Source organism: Podarcis cretensis (genome assembly GCF_951804945.1).
Source record: "Podarcis cretensis genome assembly, chromosome: 10".
Taxonomy (NCBI): Eukaryota; Metazoa; Chordata; class Lepidosauria; order Squamata; family Lacertidae; genus Podarcis; species Podarcis cretensis.
The window spans coordinates 58,376,054-58,394,673 of record NC_137179.1 but is presented as its reverse complement, the minus strand read 5'-3'; the positions used below and the strand labels follow the sequence as shown (position 1 = coordinate 58,394,673).

Genomic DNA, 18,620 nt, shown 5'->3' with positions numbered 1-18,620 from the left:
TAAAGAGGCAAATGCCATTTCTCTGTTGAGATACATATGCATCTACTTTTTAATTTCTGAAAAATAATGCTAGGCAAAAATGTGTTTGGGAGGAAAGCTCCATGGTTAATCCCAGATACCTGGCTTTAGCCCAAGAGTGCATGAGCCTTTGCCTCATCTTTCCTAGAGTGTGTTGGCAGGGAGTGAAGAGGAGGAATCAAAAACATATGGCTCCTCCTCTTCACTTTTTGTGGTGCTGAAGTCTCTATCCATATGTTCAACTTACAATGCCAATGGAGGGTTAGCATCACCTCCATATGAGAAGCACATTTAATGTTATTTCTCCTTTTAACTATATTTGATAGCCCTAGTAGCAGCAGTCAGTCAAATACATATTATGGTCAACCAGCCACTAAAAAGATCATGTAAAAAAATGCATCATCATAGCCTTTGAGGAACAAAAATAGCAAGGGGGTCTATTAAACCAGTTACTGAATAGGTGACAAAATATCTGAACATCTCTTAGAGCTGCTATGATGGTTAGCTCTTTTAACCATCCCTGCAGCCCTAACAGACATTCAGATATTTTGCCACCTATTTAGTAATGATTTTATTGGACCCCTCAAACAAGATACTCAGAAGGGCCTCTAAGGAAATTAATATTATTATTATTAGTAGTAGTAATAATATCCCACTTTTCCCTCCAGACACAGACTCAAGGCAGCTCACGGATAAAGCAGAAACTGCTAAAACCATGGACAAAGCCATCATTAAAAGCAACTGAAGACTAATAGAATTAAAATAATATATGATACCTATTTTAAAAATACAGATAATTAGAATAAAAGCCCTACAGCACCAGCCCTTTCTTTAAAAAACAACAGTCAGTTCACCCAAAACTTATTGGAGCAAGCAAGTCTTCACCTGCTGGTGGAAGAACAACAAGGAGGGAGGGAGCCAATCTGAACTTCTCTGAGAAGGGTGTTCCAAAGTCTGGGAGCAGCTACCAAGAAGACCCTCTTCCACCAAGCATGACAGGGAGGGTGGAGAGACTGAGAGATGGGCCTCCCATGGAGATCTCAGAGCCCAGGTAGGTTTGTATGAGGGAATACAGTCATTCAGATAGCTTGGACCCAAGCTATATAGGGCTTTATAGGTCATAACCCGCACTTTGAATTGTGCCCAGAAACAGACTGGCAGCCAGAGGAATAATTGTAGCAAGGGAGTTATATGCTCCTTATAACCAGCCCCAGTCACGGTCTAGCTGGAATTCATAAAAATAGATAGAACAATACCTCCAGCCCAATACCTACAGAAATCTTTGGCGGTACATTAACAGCAAAAGTATAACTTTTCAAAAGTCAGTGGGGCAGGGGAGCTAAGATTTTATTTGGTGCCCCCAAAAATGACAGCGAAGGTGCCAGGCGGACCTCACTGGAAAGCATTCCACAGATGGAAAGAACTACGGCTGAAAGGGTCCCTTTATTCTCTGAGCCTCAGGGAAAGGCCATGGATGAAGATCTAAGGGTCTGAGTAGGTTCATATAAGGAGAGATATGCCAGAAGATATTGGGGTCCTGAGCCATTAAGACCTTCATATGTCAAAACCTCAAGAGTGAAAACTGGTGGCATTTTCACATCTTGCCAGTTAGCACGTTAATCTAACAACAGACACAGAGTTGGGGGTCATTTTTTTGCAGCTCTCTAACATAGAGAGCCTGAACCTGACAGTGGAATATTGCATAGACTAAAGTGCACCAGTGAAAAACAGTTGTGTGTGTTGCTATCTGCTCAGCTAAGCTATAACGATACAGCATCACATACCTTCAGACTTCCCTTAGATGCCAAACCCTCCAGTAAAAGTTACCCAGAAGGTTGTGAACATTGATTTACACACTATGCAATACTTTAGTTGTACATCTGGATTCTGTGTGGTGGGGGGAGTGGATAATAAAAGTATAAGGTAGAAGGTAAAGGAGCCCTAGACGGTTAAGTTCAATCAAAGGCGACTATGGGGTTGTGGCGCTCATCTTGCTTTCAGGCTGAGGGAGTCAGCGTTTATCCAAAGACAGCTTTCCGGATCATGTGGCCAGCATGACTAAACCGCTTCTGGCTCAATGGAACACCGTGACAGAAACCAAACCACACGGAAATGCTGTTTACCTTCCCACCACAGTGGTGCCTATTTATCTACTTGCACTGGCATGCTTTCAAACTGCTAGGTTGGCAGGAGCTGGGACAGAGCAACAGGAGCTCACCCCATTGTGGGCATCCGAACCGCCAACCTGATCGGCAAGCCCAAGAGGCTCAGTAGTTAAACTACAGTGCCACCTGCATCCAAAAGCATATTTGGATGCTGAGCCAGTAAGATTTTCTATAGACCACGTCCTAAGTCAGTGCTAATTGGCAGAGTTGTCCACGATGTCATAATTTCATTACGTAACAATGAGCTACTTCACCGGAGGAAAAGCCATCCTGATTTTTGCTTGATGCCACCTGCCATAAAACTTTGCCAAGTATCTAACGCTGGACAGCCTGCTGAGGTCACTTCTCTGCAATTTTGGGGGGATAGGTTTTTAATATCTCTCTGCTAGCAGCGACTCGGCTTTGGCATGCTGGCGACTTTTGTCTGGTCCTGCATTATTGATTCAGCAGCTATATTGCAGGTGTCAACATGAGCATGCCTGGGACTGCCGTTGGAAGAGGAAGGGCAACATCTCTTTGTTACCTGCACCTTGGGCTCCTCCTCGCCCTCTGTATGCACAGCTCAGGAGCTGACGCCTTTTGGGTTGCCAATCTTAACATCTCGTTCCTAGTAGCAAATCGGACTTTGTGGGAGATTTTGGAAAACGGAGTGTTTGCGAGAGCCTCTCCTTTGAAGAAGGTGTCTGGGGTTGTGGTGCCTCCGGAAGGTCTGCATCAAAACGCCTGTAGCTCTTTAACACATTTTAAGAAGCCAGCGAATGGGGACAGTTGGCTAGCTCTCATCATGAGGGGACGGTGTTCATTTGCAAAGCAAATCATGGTGGCTGCAGAAAAGGGAGCTGCCGGTGTGATCATCTATAATTATCCAGGTACAGGCAATGCTATCTTTCCCATGCATAACTTTGGGGCAGAAGATATTGTCTCAGTTATGATCAGCAACCTGAAAGGCATAGATCTTTTGCATTTGGCTCAGAATGGTATCCAAGTGAGGGTAACCATTGATGTTGGGAAGCACCATTACCCATGGATAACCCATTACATGGGTACCATTTTTGTTTTTGCCGCCCTCGCTGTGGCATATTGCACCTGCTACTCTGCCGCAAGGCTGCGGAGATCAAGGAACCCGGTCCACAGATGGCCGCAGGAACTTGATATCGGTAAGGCCATGAATGATCTTGAGCTTCGCACACTGAAGAAGGACGACAAGGAAGTTGGGTCAAGTGGAGAGAGTTGTGCGGTGTGTTTGGAAATGTACAAGCCGAAAGACATAACCCGTGTCTTGCACTGCAGACATCTTTTCCACAAAGCCTGTGTTGATCCTTGGCTTCTGAATCACCAGACGTGTCCTGTGTGTAAATGGGACATGCTCCGAATGGTGGAAAGCACTGCAACGGAAGCAGAGTCATTGGGTAGGCAAAGGCCAAATGAAGTTTCTCCCATGATCAGTTCTCCTAAGCAATAGGACTGTCGTGAGTTCATGAAGGAATGCAACAAACGCTCATTCTGGAGACAAGCAACTTTTTCCATGCTTGATTGTCTCATTCCTAAAAATCAAGCGTAAGCATATGTGAAATAAAAAGCTTTGCTTCTACCTCTGTGCAGATTTTATTGTCTGTTGGCTCAACAAGAATAGAAATTGCTTTAGGTTCATGAGTTTCTCCCAGGTTGTATGCATTAAATTCATTTTGGGTTGTGTTTCCCCCCTTTTTTTCTTTCTAAAAAAGCAAAATCGAAACATGTTTTCAAAATTGTAAACTGAATCTCTTTGAGTTTTACAACATACAGCTGCAGAAGCACAAACAACTTTCCCTAAATAGGACTCTTCTATGTAACTTATTAACAATTAAACTTCAAAGGTGATGCTTTTTCCTTTTTAACTCTTTTTGTATGGATGGTGGCAAAGAGCAATGGAAACTAGAGATGGACAAATCTAGTGTCTTTGATCTATCGCACTTTCACACATGCTTTTCCATAATTCTTTTTTTAAAAAGGTTTTTTATTAACAATTACAACATAACAAAATACCAAAACATATCATATTCATTATTTCCCCCCTTTCCCCCTCCTCTTCAAACCCTCCCTCCCTCCCCCCGAGACTTCCCTCAGTTCCTCTCTCTGATTTCTCAACGCATGTTATTCTCTGCATATTATAAATTGTATAAATCCTTATATTATCTATCTACCATGTTATCAATCAATAAATTTGTGTATGTTTATTCAAAACCTGCTAAGGAGTCCAGTTCATTTTGTTGTCTTTTTAAGTAATTTGTAAAAAGTTCCCATTCTTCTTTTAAGTCACAGTTGTCCTTGTCTCGCAGTTTGTATGTCAGTTTAGCCAATTCTGCATAGTTTATCAATTTCTCTTTCTACTATTCCTTTGTCGGGGTTTCCTCATTCTTCCATCCTTGTGCTATCAAGACTCTTGCTGCTGTTGTAGCATACATAAATAAATTCATTGTTTTCTTTGGCTTTTCCATAATTCTGTTCCATCTTTTTCTATATTAATCTGCAGATTGGATTATATATATATATTATTATATATATATACACACACACCCTCAAATCTATTTAACTCCTTATTAGTTATCTGATAAAATATTTTTGAATCTCCTATTATGGAAACATCTCAAGGTTGTTTATAACAACACCCGTTTAAAATACAATAACATCAATAAAACCCAGCAGCACTGTCAGTCAATACAAAATGTAACTTTAAAAATTACCAGTAACTATTGTCAATAAACCATCAAAGGGCCTTAGTAATTAGTACTTTTTCCATGGTGTGTCTTCATCAACACATGCCTTATTTCTTAGCCTAGACTACCCTATCTAAATCATCGCACCGCAACAGAAAATGTCATTTTTCTGGTTACTGCAAGATGTGCTTCTGCCCTCTGCAACACAACCAGGAGGAACTTCAGTAGATGCCCTTAGTGAATAAATAGTGTGTGTGCACATCACTCAAAATGACCAGAGTCCTATCTCCAGGCTGTACAAGGCATTGCAGTCATATTGTTTGTTACATTTCTATCCCAGATTTCTTTCATGAGGGAACTCAAGGTGCTAGTTATGAGTTTTCAGGTAGTCTCTGTTGGGACACCGACTGAGCCCAGAGCCTCATAGATTTATCAAGGTGGCTCATTCCATTGTTATTCTCTTCAGACCATGGCCTGACACCTATAATCTTACCCTGCTAGGAGTTGAATAATATCACTCATCCCAGTGTCCTTGGTTTAATAAACAGCTAGCAGGTCACACACAATACATAGCCTGGGTTCCTCTATGGATGGTCTTAAGTTTTGCCATGGAGCAATGCCCTTAATTCAGTGTTTTATGTCAGTACTGAAATTTTTATTGAACATTTAAATCTTGAAAATTTTACTGATTTTTTTTTTCCTTAGTGATTTTAACTTAGCGATTGTATAATGCTTTCCTGTTCTGAGCTGCCTTGCCTGCTCTTGACTCGGAAAGGTGGCATAAAAATCGTTCTTAAAGAAGAAAAATTATTTAAATAAATAAATTGGAGGGAAACGTAGCCGTCTGTTTTTTAAAAGACCCTCACTCACTTTGTAGCTAGAAACCAATCCTTGCAACAGACAGAGATGCCAACTTTGACCTTTAATCAACAGCAGCAACGCACTAATAAGAGGCCTCAAGAGTGCAATTCATGTCAACTAATACGATTTAACTAATGATGTGTATTAAGTGCCCTCTGACATTATATATCACCTGACCTTAAGGCAAGGGCTGAGTGGGCATATATTAAATATAATGGCCCCAAAACCTTTAGGAAGTCTATTGGTAAGTATTTTAAGTTTCTTGGAAACAAATTCAGACTTCAGTGTAGCTGTTCTATAGAAGATCAGTTCTGGGGACGAATGGAATATATGATAGCGGAACGAGAACTTATACTAGAATTTGATTGTAGCAATCTGGCTTTGAAGAGAGACTATGGGTTTTATGCACATTACAGAGAATCAGATTGCCCTTATTATCCTCCATTTTTGCATGCTGAGCTTAATACCGCTCTCTTTTGGGAGGGGGGGGGTTTAGATATCTTTGTAAATGAAAATGGGATATCCTCTATCTGCTGATAGCTGACATCCCACTCTGCTTCTATCCATTTCTGCAGCTAATGAAGGAGATTATTACCTACAGAAGCTCATATACAGCACCTAATTTAAAGTGCTACTCTGCTCTTCCACTGAACAGATAGGCTTGTTACTAGGGCTGCAGAAAATATTTTTGCAGTTCAGTTTTGGGAGATAAAAGTAGCCCTGGGGGATCTCAGCAGGAAAAACTTCCCCAGCCAATATTGATGTGGAAAAGTTTTTCCCGTACCTCACAACCCGCAAAGCCCTCTTAATTGCCATGCAGTTTTTGCACAGTATTTTTCTTTCCTATTTCTGCTTCTTTCTTCTTCCTGGATTACTCACCTGGGTGATCACATTATGAATTGGATTGGATCCCATTGTGAACAGGAGCGATGCCGCGATACTGCTGCATAACCAGCTAGATTTGGCTCTCTGGGTTTAGTCAAAGGCAAACAGTATTTTGAAAACAAAAGCATTGCTCTCTCCCTCTTCTGGAAGAAAGCCAACAATTTTTCGTACGGCAGATGGTGTGATAAACTGCAGATTGTTGACATGTTAGAAAAAGTCACTTGTGACATCAGGGTGACCAAAGGACGAGCAAAAGGAAAAGCTTTTTATGCAACTTGGCATGTTTTTATTTTATGTACCTCAGGGCCTGGAGCGCATAGATGCTTACCAGCCTCATACATCTCTCTTCAGCTGGCTTAATCCTTTTTCTTTCAATAAGGGACATACTAGGGTGGACAGTGGGGCAGTTTGGGGAGGGACTGCCACTCTCCTTTGAATACCTATGAAGTTAACTGCATTTTGTGTTATGTTGCTTTCTCTTCAACTGCTGGTTGCATAGTTACTTTATAGGAAAGGAATCATGATTCTGAAATTAAAAGACAATGAGAGCATTCCTTCCTTAACTGGTCATCTGGCTAATATGAGGTCACATGGCAAATGGAATGACATCACAACTCTAGTCAAGTAGATTTTGGAGACATGACGCTTTTGCTGAGAACAAGCAAAAGCAATTGTAGTGCAAAGGAATAGGTGAAAATTGTTGCAGGTGTTGTATTTTAAAGGGATGTTGAGCCTTTGGCACTGCTTAAAGTATTCACAAGATACACTGGATAATTTTAACACAGCCCCCTTAAGCACCTGAATTACACTGTTGATATTTGGAGTGAAAATCTGGCTGGTTTTAAGTGATAGGAATTGGGTGGAATTTTTAGCGAGACATTAAAGCTGATCCTTCAAAGGTATATTGGAGCATGAGAATGAGGTGCTCTCTGCAGCGTCCACTGAAATAAACACAATTTTGAAATGATCTGCGGACTGGGCTGAGCTATCTGGCAAATTCTGCAGAAAGGGAGCTTCGCACAATCTTTCCAAAGTATTATTTGACCTAACTCTTCTCACTTTGGCAAGGGGGGCTGTAGCAGGGAAGAAGAAGTACAGTGTCTATTGCATTTGCGAGATGCCTTTGGGCTAAATTTTCTTTTAGTGCTCCTGAATGTACTCTCCATGCCTCATGGGAGGGACATATACATGTGGAAGAGAACAATTCATGCAACTAGAGCTTAGCTAGCTGTATTCCTTGCGACAGTCCCTATAGCCAAGTTTATTTTCCATATAAATGGCAGGTTTTAGCAGTGGCTTCAGTTACTCAAGCTTTGGCCTCTATAGTAGTTGGAACCATTATCCTGAAGCAAGGAAACAAAACAAAAAAACATTTGCTGAGTGTAGGCAATGTTCAACAGCTTTCAAATACAGAAATGTTTTTCCTTCATGACATGTTAGTGGTGACTTTTTTCTCTTTCACACACTCATGCTTTTACGTGCTTGTTTTCCTAATTCCACTTTTTTCTTTCTTTTCTAAAAAAAAAAAAGGTATTTCTCAGGAGTGATCGAGTTGCCAGGATGGTACACAGTGGAGGATGCTCGGCGAACGACTTCAGAGATGTGTTTAAGAAGAACATAGAAAAGAGGGTTCGGAGTTTGCCTGAAATCGATGGATTAAGCAAAGAGACTGTGCTGAGTTCTTGGATAGCCAAATACGACGCCATTTGCAGGGGAGAGGAGGACTTGAGCAAAATGCCCAACAGGATGGCTTTAAGTGCCGTGTCAGAACTTATTCTGAGCAAAGAGCAGCTTTATGAAATGTTCCAGCAGATTCTGGGAATCAAGAAACTGGAGCATCAGTTGATCTACAATGCCTGCCAAGTAAGGAGTTCCTCTCAGTTCTATAGACCTTTCCTTCTTAGGTTGACCAGTTGGCCAAATGTAAACAGCCCTTCACTTGTCTTGGGAAGAGGGGTTGGTTGTTGAACCATGCTGAGATGTGTAACTCTGTGAGGGGAATTACGAATCTCCTGCCAGCACCCTTAACAGGCTATAGTTCCCAGGGAACTTTTGTGCTGCTGCTTTAAAGGTGCAGAACAGATGTGGCCTAAGCAGCAGACCAGGATTATCTGTTCACAGGAGCATAAATGAGCTGTTAGTTGGTGAGGGTCAGTCCAAATTTTTAGCTGCATCTCTCTCCATGTGCCCTTCCTATTTTTGTGCTTGTGTGTGTTTTTCAGCCATCCTCTCTGCCTGCATGTGTGCCACATATCAATGATGGTGTTATTTTGGCCAAGTGTACTCAGGAATAGAAAAGTAACGTGCAGCTTCTATCTGTAGCTGATTGTCATACATTTCTTTTCTTTTCTTTTCTTGCTTCAGAAATAAATAATTTTCATATAGTTCCTTTTTTCCTGTTTCAGAAAGTAATTGCTTCTCTCTTTCTGAGTAGTTGTTTTTCCATTGCGAGTGTGAAAATGGCAACTAGGAGTGCAGTCAAGTGCAGACAATTTGAGCAGACAATTTTAATAGTGATCTGTTTTCCTTTAAATGGTGATGATCTAAGTTCCTTGTGTAACACGACAGTAAGGAAAACGTCAATAGAAATCCTCTTGATCTTATCTTGCTAATAGTAAATTGGAGAAGTCAGCCTATAATATGGGAAATACTTGTACTATAAAGAGTGCCTTCCATTCCATTGTGTTTTCAATACATTTTTCTTGGTATACTTTATATATATATATATTTGCCTTCCACAACCTTCTCATGCATTACCTAGTCTAGCTTTTTATCTTCAATTTAAATTCTGATGCTTTGCATTGTGACCATTTTCTGCACACTCTCACTGATGGAATGAAATTTGCCATCTTTGGGTATTTTAATGGCATCTACATATTGCCATGGAAACATTTCACGATGAAATTTCTGAAATTGCCTAGGATAAGTTGTAGAATAGGGTTTGTTATGAAAGGGATTAGACTGTCTGGTCCAATTTCTGTTTGGTGGAGATTTAATTTTGACTTTCGGGGCTGTATTGGGGTGGGTGGGGAAACAGCCAGGGTCTGTACATCATTTGTATGGAATAGTTTATGCTGGGCATTTCACAAATCTTGGAGGTCTCCAAATGGATTGTGTCTAATGATGTTTCCTCCTAAGTGTCTAATGATGTTTGACTCCTAAGTGTGAAATTACTCAGAATTAATTTTCATTGGCTTGCACCATTGGGCTCATGGAAGTGAGTTTTTCCATCTTCTCCCCTTTGAGCTGCTTGAAACCCACTAGAAAGCCTTTCAGGAGAATTGGGGGCCCATTGTGTAAAATATGGGATGGAATATAGGTTTACTGGGGTGGGGATGGAGTTTCCTATAATGGACAGACCTCTGACACCTGTACCTCACAGAAGGAGGAGAGCAGATATGGATATGTTTGGAAACCAGTGGTGTGTTACACGAAACATTGGGATGTGGGTGGCGCTGTGGTCTAAACCACTGAGCCTCTTGAACTGGCTGATCAGAAGGTTGGTGGTTCGAATCCCCATGACAGGGTGAGCTCCTGTTGCTCTGTCCCAGCTCCTGCCAACCTAGCAGTTTGAAAGCATGCCAGTGCAAGTAGATAAATAGGTACAACTGTGGCAGGAAGGTAAATGGCATTTCCCTGCACTCTGGTTTCCATCACGATGCTCTGTTGTGCCAGAAGCGGTTTAGTCATGTTGGCCACATGACGCGGAAAGCTGTCTGTGGACAAACGCCAGCTCCCTCGGCCTGAAAATGAGATGAGCGCCGCAACCCCATGGTCTCCTTTGACTGGACTTAACCGTCCAGGGGTCCTTTACCTTACCTTTACTGATCAAAGAGAGATAAAAGAAGTAATTCTAAGTGGAAGTGAAGGTCTCAGAGCTGTTTCTCTTATTGCCTATCCACACAAGGATTAAACCTTTTGTCAGGTGAAGGGGTGATATTCGACATCTAATGCTGCACTTGATTCTTTTGGTTACTTGGTATTCTGCAAAGATCCAGTACTTGGGGAGAGTTCTCAAGGCAATATTCTCTGTTTTGCAGTATTTATATAACTCCCAATAGACAAACGTTCTCTGGGTGGTTTACAAGTAAACACACGCCATAAGAAACACACATAAGAAACCCATAAGAACATAAGATATACAAATAAAGCCTAAAACCACGCAGTCTAAAATAAAATAAAGCCGGCAACAGGATGCACCCAAGGTAGACCTGGCAACAGAGGGGAAGGCAGTGTGTGGATCTGAACAAGTACTCAAAAATTGTTTACAACTGGGAAGACATGGAAAATTGAAAATTGCAATACTGTAGGCTCCAGGGACGCATCTCTGGTGATGGCTTTCCTCAAACAGAGATCTCTCTAGTAGCTGCTACTTCTGGTGAGGGAAACCTGAGAGGAGTGTCAGAAGGTGATCTCTGGGTGTGTATAGGAGGACACAATTCGTCAGGCATCCCTTCCCATAAGCAGAATGCTTATTATCAGTATTCTAGCAGTGGCACACACTGTGGCTTTACAGAAAATTGTTTCAGATTGCAGTATGCTTTGGGATCATATTCGGAAGCTGAAGTGTTAGATTTGGACCTCAGGAGTCCAAATTTGAATGTTGGGCTCTGTGTTGCTTGAATATATTGCCCAATTTCCCTGGCTGGAATTTAAACTCAGCTTGGGGGACAAATTGTTTGAAGTTGTTATTCCGCCCAGACATATGAAATAAAAATAACAAGCCAATTTTCTATCTGTCCAATATTTCTAGAAAACACCTCTTCATTTTATGTATTTATTTGTTTTTACTTCAGTACTGTGCCAGGATCTCAGGGCCCAGAGTTATACATGGGTCAGCTGGGTGTGGAAAGTTTGCCAGACAACTTTGTAGCACCTGCTACAGGGCTATGGATTTGAGAATATTTTAAATGGGTAGAACACAAAGCCACCCATTTGTAAAAAGAATGTAACCATGATCAGTTGGATTCACTCTGGTTTCAGGTTCAAGAAGCCACTGCTTAATGATAAAGAAAGGTAGATGGTATTATTTTAAAATCCACCCTGCTCTGTTGGTATATGAATTTGTTCCTAAGCTATCCTGGGTTTTCCTGTGGAGCAACAAATAGATTTTCTCAAATTAACCATTTATTTAATGGGAAGAAATGTTGAAGATTGTTGACCAACATCTCTCCTGAGAGGGAGAAGATACATAGCATAGAGCAGGCATCCCAAAACCCGGCCCTCCAGATGTTTTGGGACTACAACTCCCATCATCCCTAGCTAACAGGACCAGTGGTCAAGGATGATGGGAATTGTAGCCCAAAACATCTGGAGGGCCGAATTTGGGGGTGCCTGGCATAGAGAGACAAATTGGTATTTTGGTTACAGTGTCAAACTAGGACATGGAGACCAGAGTTCAAATCCCCACTTAGCCACGAAACTCATTTGGTGGCCTTGGGCCAGTCACTGTCTCTCAGCCTAACCTACCATGTGGGGGCTAGGGCTGGACGATATCTAGTTTTCAACATTGTGATATATCACCAGCTAAACATTGTGATATACCAATATATCATGATGTCTAAAATAAGGATGGAACTATGTAGAGGCAAACAGTAGGACTGGGCGATATCTGGTTTTCAGCTTTGTGATATATCACCAGCTAAATGAAAACACCTGTTCTTCTTACCTTTACGTGAGATAAGGCACACCAAGTTGGCCCTCAAAATCTAGTTTCTAATCAGTTGTGGGGGTTTTTTGGTCTCCCTCAAATTTTTCATTTTCAAGGTTTCAAATTAATACAGTCAAGGACAAAATGTGTTTTGTTCTATTTTCTGTTTGAATCAAAGGACTATCCCATGAGGGTACCAGTTCCTAAATTATTACCCGACTCCACATTCAGCAAAATTGATTATTTTATTTGCTACCGAATGCTGACCTTAGTGAGGGAAATGTGTGTGCTGCCTGGTATTTATTGTTGTTCCCATGCCAGTTATAATTTCATATGGTATCCATCCTAGTTGAATTCTTTCCCAGATCCTTAATTTTAGATGACAAGTCTACAGATCAAGGCAAATTCTTAATGCATGTGAAGCCAAATATTAAGTCCCAATTCTAGCAGACCTCAGTATGAAACACAGCTAAGGTCAACACTTGTAAGGAAACCACAACACAGAGGCTTTGAAAGCTGTGATTTATTCTGACTGCCTGTGTTCAGTTTGTCCCTATTGACCTTCCACCTGGAAAATCCACATATTCCTGTGCTGTACGGCTAGGAGGCTTCACTTCTTGCAGCGTTCCTACAGTTGTGCTGCTTGCTAAATTGCCAGAGGAAGAGGTTTAAGAAGTCTCGACGCTGCAGCTATATGACAGGTTTGCTTGATGTTGCCTTTGGCATGAGATGTCATGAGCATGTTTTCCTGATCAAAAGCACAGACTTGGGATCACAGAATGCGGTTTGACTAACCAATGCCTCCTGAAGGAGCCATGAATGGAGGATGTTCCTGTCAGGACATGTGTGCTCTGTGGTTGTTGCACGGCAGTTTCTCCTACCTGGGCAACTATCTTTCCACAAGGGCCGATATTGATGCCAAAATCCAGCATCGCCTGAGCTTTGCCAGTGCGGCTTTCTTCCGATTGAAGTGCAGAGTGTTTGAGGACCCGGACATTTGCTGGGAAACCAAAATGCTTGTTTACAAAGCTATTGTACTACCAACCTTACTGTATGCTTGTGAAACATGGACCACTTATACACGCCATCTCCAACTCCTTGAAAGGTTCCATCAACGGTGTCTCTGAAAAATTTTACCCATCACTTGGGAAGACAGGTGAACTAATGCCAGTGTACTGGAAGAAGCAAATATCACCAGTGTTGAAGCAATGATTCTTCAACATCAACTTTGTTGGACTGGTCATGTTGTGCAGATGCCTGATGATCATCTTCCAAAGCAACTACTCTATTTCGAACTTAAAAATGGAAAGTGTAATGCTGGTGGTCAACAAAAGAGGTTTAAAGACTCTCTCAAGGCAAATCTTAAAAAATGTACAGTAGAATGAACACTGTCAACTGTGAAACACTGGCCTGTGAGTGCTCCAATTGTAGAACAGCCTTTACCAAAGGTGTCATGGGCTTTGAAGACACTCAAACTCAGGACAAAAGGGAGAAATGTGCTAAGAGGAAGGCACATTTGGCAAACCCTCACCGTGATCAACTCCTGCCCGGGAACCTATGTCCCCGCTGTGGAAGGACGTGTGGATTCAGAACTGGCCTCCACAGTCACTTACGGACTCACTGTTAAAACCGTGTTTATGGAAGACAATCTTACTTGACTACAAGTGATCGCCAAAGAAGAAGAGAAGGAAATTAAAGAAACTGACGGGCATCTGGGGTCAGCACTGTGCAGACGTGGTGTCCTTAATGCAGGATGCCTATGCTCACATTTACTTCACCAAAGTTGGAGCATACTATCTTGATTTGTATAACTGAAGGAAAAGAGGCGCTAGAAATACATGCAGATTTAAGGATGTGTGTGGGTTGTGTATTTTTTTTCCTTCTGAACCTAAGAAGCTTGCTGTGACAGAACATGGGAGAGGAAATGCTGCTGTGAGCTGTTCCCCACGTTCAAATCTTCTTGTTGGTGCTGCTTTTCAGCATAGCAGTACTTGATGCCACAGTTTTAGAGTTATTACCACTGGGCCTTTGGCAATAACTTTCTCTGCTTACTACTATTCTGCCTGGTGTTGTTGTTGTTGTTGTTGTTTTTAAGAGGTGGGTCAACATGTGAATGAAAAGTGCTTTCTTGTTCTAGGTATGAATTGATAATAATATATAGGGTTGCTATTTGCATGTTCAGACCCAGAGACCTCCCCCCTAAATAAATTCACACATGACTCAAATTTTAGCTTTGGTTTTTGGCAGAATTTAGGCTACAACGTTATTGATTACAGAAGGTGAGTGGTTCGACTAGCTCCCTGCACCCTTGCAGGGATTTTTACTTATCTGTTTTACTGGGTTTCTTGCCCATCCTTCACCTCAAGGTCCCAGGATGGCTTACAAAAAGAAAATACAAAAATATATAATAGTTGCAACCATAAAACAAGCTTAAAAACAATTAAAATGGCATTTTACATGTGAATCAAAACAACTAGAAGCATGACATACCTGTTTCCCCCTAAAGTTCAGTGAAAGGCTTCTCCAAGGAAACAGAGAATAGGTTAATGACCATTTATTGTATTGATAGTTTTGCCATCTTATTTGGTGAACTGATGATAAATTTAATGTTAGGAACAAAATCAGATGAACTTAGGAAACTAAAACTTAACTTGGTTGAGCATGTTACTTTGGTCACAAAAACACCTGCTTTCTAACTTGCGGCAAGTGAAAAGAAAAATGGATATGTTTTCACTTTAATGAATGCATGGGGTCTTGATTTGGAGGCACCTAGGAATTGTCACATGTTACATTGGTCACATTAACATCAGTCATTTGCCAGAAAACCTTTTCCCCACAGTTTCCAATGATCAGTCCCATAAGTTTGACATTTGCCCATGAAACATTAGCACTTTAAGTATATTGCTGCAGATGGGGAAGAAAGGATTCATATTTTTAAAGAAAACACTTTTTTCAAGTTACAGATAAATTCTTGATGCTTCAAAACTCTTACATGCGGTCACGTATTTTAAGACACAAAATAAAGAAAGCATTAAGGCTACCTGTAACTTATTTTTTCATTATTTTTGCAGGGAAGAGCAAGGCAATTAACAAACAAATAGTTTAATGTTAATTGAAGTTCAAATTATATAAGTTAAAACACAAGATATTAGGTGAAGATGCATGCAAATGTTACATTGGTAATTGAGGAGCTACCCAAACATCTGTTACATTATGCTGATGATTTTTGTCACAGGCTTCCTCCAAACTGAAGTACACAATTGGAGAAACTAATTTGCTGGTGTCTTGGGATGATCATCCGTGTTCATTTTAAGCAGAGATTATCCACCCTGTTTTCCATTATTATGGATTTTAGGAGATTAGGCTGGATTAGTTTCATTGCTATGGTTGGTTTAATTAAATCGACAAAGCTGTGTGCTCTGGCGATGGCAAGAACAGAATAGACTAGGCTAACGTTATGTTTGTGACAATTTTTCTTAAGAAGATCTATTCTCCTGTTTATACACTTCGTGTGATGAGGGAGGTCTGACAGAATAGTAAAATTTCTCCAGAGGTGAAATGCTGGGCTTAATCTCTCATAGTGTCAGCTTCCAGAGAGTTTCTCTCATTGCTACATACATAGCTGCTATTATTATTATTATTATTATTATTATTATTATTATTAATTTCTTTATACCCCAACGTAATAATAGAAACACGATAAAACATCAACATTAAAAACTTCCCTAAACAGGGCTGCCTTCAGATGTCTTCTAAAAATCAGATAGTTGTTTATTTCCTTGACATCTGATGGGAGGGCATTCCATAGGGTGGGTGCCACTACCGAGAAGGCCCTCTGCCTGGTTCCCTGTAACCTCACTTCCCACAGCGAGGGAACCACCAGAAGGCCCTCGGCGCTTGACCTCTGTGTCCGGGCTGGACAATGGGTATGGAGATGCTCCTTCAGGTATATTGGGCCAAAGCCATTTAGGGCTTTAAAGGTCAGCACCAGCTCTTTGAATTGTGCTCGGAATTGTGCTGTTTTAGTCACGTTTAGAAGGCACTCAAATGAAAACATTATGTTATGGTATTTTCTTTCTAGTGAAATATTTCTTGATTATTATTTTACTAAGTAAAATAAGAACAAGGCCAGTGGAAGTGATGATATTCCAGCTGAACTATTTAAAATTTTAAAAGATGATGCTGTTAAGGTGCTACACTCAATATGCCAGCAAATTTGGAAAACTCAGCAGTGGCCAGAGGATTGGAGAAGATAAGTCTACATCCCAGTCCCAAAGAAGGAGAGTGCCAAAGAATGCTCCAACTACCGCACAATTACACTCATTTCACACGCTAGCAAGGTTATGCTTAAAATTCTACAAGGCAGGCTTAAGCAGTATGTGGACCGAGAACTCCCAGAAGTGCAAACTGGATTTCGAAGGGGCAGAGGAACCAGAGACCAAATTGCAAACATGCGCTGGATTATGGAGAAAGCTAGGGAGTTCCAGAAAGACATCTACTTCTGCTTCATTGACTATGCAAAAGCCTTTGACTGTGTCGACCACAGCAAACTATGGCAAGTTCTTAAAGAAATGGGAGTGCCTGATCACCTCATCTGTCTCCTGAGAAATCTCTATGTGGGACAAGAAGCTACAGTTAGAACTGGATATGGAACAACTGATTGGTTCAAAATTGGGAAAGGAGTACGGCAAGGCTGTATATTGTCTCCCTGCTTATTTAACTTATATGCAGAATTCATCATGCGAAAGGCTGGGCTGGATGAATCCCAAGCCGGAATTAAGATCGCCGGAAGAAATATCAACAACCTCAGATATACAGATGACACAACCTTGATGGCAGAAAGTGAGGAGGAATTAAAGAACGTTTTAATGAGGGTGAAAGAGGAGAGCGCAAAATATGGTCTGAAGCTCAACATCAAAAAAACGAAGATCATGGCCACTGGTCCCATCACCTCCTGGCAAATAGAAGGGGAAGAAATGGAGGCAGTGAGAGATTTTACTTTCTTGGGCTCCATGATCACTGCAGATGGTGACAGCAGTCACGAAATTAAAAGACGCCTGCTCCTTGGAAGAAAGAAGATGGCAAACCTAGACAGCATCTTAAAAAGCAGAGACATCACCTTGCCAACAAAGGTCCGTATAGTTAAAGCTATGGTTTTCCCAGTAGTGATGTATGGAAGTGAGAGCTGGACCATAAAGAAGGCTGATCGCCGAAGAATTGATGCTTTTGAATTATGGTGCTGGAGGAGACTCTTGAGAGTCCCATGGACTGCAAGAAGATCAAACCTCTCCATTCTGAAGGAAATCAGCCCTGAGTGCTCACTGGAAGGACAGATCCTGAAGCTGAGGCTCCAATACTTTGGTCACCTCATGAGAAGGGAAGACTCCCTGGCAAAGACCCTGATGTTGGGAAAGATTGAGGGCACAAGAAGAAGGGGACGACAGAGGACGAGATGGTTGGACAGTGTTCTCGAAGCTAAAAACATGAGTCTGACCAAACTGTGGGAGGCAGTGGAAGACAGGAATGCATGGCATGCTCTGGTCCATGGGGTCACGAAGAGTCGGACACGACTAAACGACTAAACAACAACAAGTAAAATAACCCCCACTTCCTCTGTGGCGTTCCTGCCTGCCCCCCCCCCCGAGGGAAGATCTGTTGCAGGGATTGTATTCTAGGTGCAGAGACTCCGTATGTAATTTAGAATTTGTGGTGGGGGAAAGCTTTCAATCAGTTCTCATTTAAAGGCAAAACTACTTAATCTGCACTTTCTGAAAAAACACGCAAACTGGAACACCGCCTCCTTCAGAGTTTGCACTTCTCCAAATGTTTTCAGCGCCTTTCACCAGCTCAAGTAATGTGTGCAGAAATACACGTGCTGGGGTGAAGCGTGCATTAAAATGCATATATTAATGAAAAGAACATAAAAGATGCATTAGATTGAGCCAAGCGGTGTTGCAAATATGTGTATCAAAATGTGCATGAAAATGCTGATACATTTTCGTGAGCGTTGTCAAAAAGTCACATACTTGCATGGAAATTTTGGCAACTGGAATTGACCAAATGAGAAACTAAGAGAACCAGAAATTGACTGATGTGCCCATCTATCTTGAGAACCCTGGGTGATCAGGGCTGTATTTCAAGTGGGGAGGTTACATGGGTGGAACAGCTCCCTCTTTCAGAACTTCTGCCCCAGTGTATGGGTGGGGCCCATGAGTAAAGTCCCATTCTGTTCCCTTCCCCCAAATGATTCTCATCCTATGATTAAGAACGCCCAACATGTGCTCTTGAAATGGCGGAATCTATTGATATTTTCTTACATCACCAAAATCAAAGTCATCTATAATC

General features: G+C 41.4%; 2 protein-coding genes across 8 annotated transcripts in view; both read left to right on the top strand.

The window, feature by feature from the left end:
* Positions 1 to 18,620, top strand: part of CADPS2 (calcium dependent secretion activator 2) — a 350,035-nt gene that overhangs the window by 111,181 nt on the left and 220,234 nt on the right. For all 7 annotated transcript variants that reach the window (XM_079994071.1, XM_079994070.1, XM_079994069.1 and 4 more), the window contains exon 3: positions 8,156 to 8,488. In XM_079994071.1, the coding sequence (XP_079850197.1) occupies positions 8,156 to 8,488 (333 nt within the window). The remainder of the gene's footprint in view (positions 1 to 8,155; positions 8,489 to 18,620) is intronic.
* RNF148 (ring finger protein 148) lies at positions 2,450 to 3,774 on the top strand. The gene has a single exon (XM_079994377.1). It carries the CDS (start codon positions 2,653 to 2,655, stop codon positions 3,643 to 3,645), a length of 993 nt encoding a protein of 330 aa, XP_079850503.1. The 5' UTR covers positions 2,450 to 2,652; the 3' UTR covers positions 3,646 to 3,774.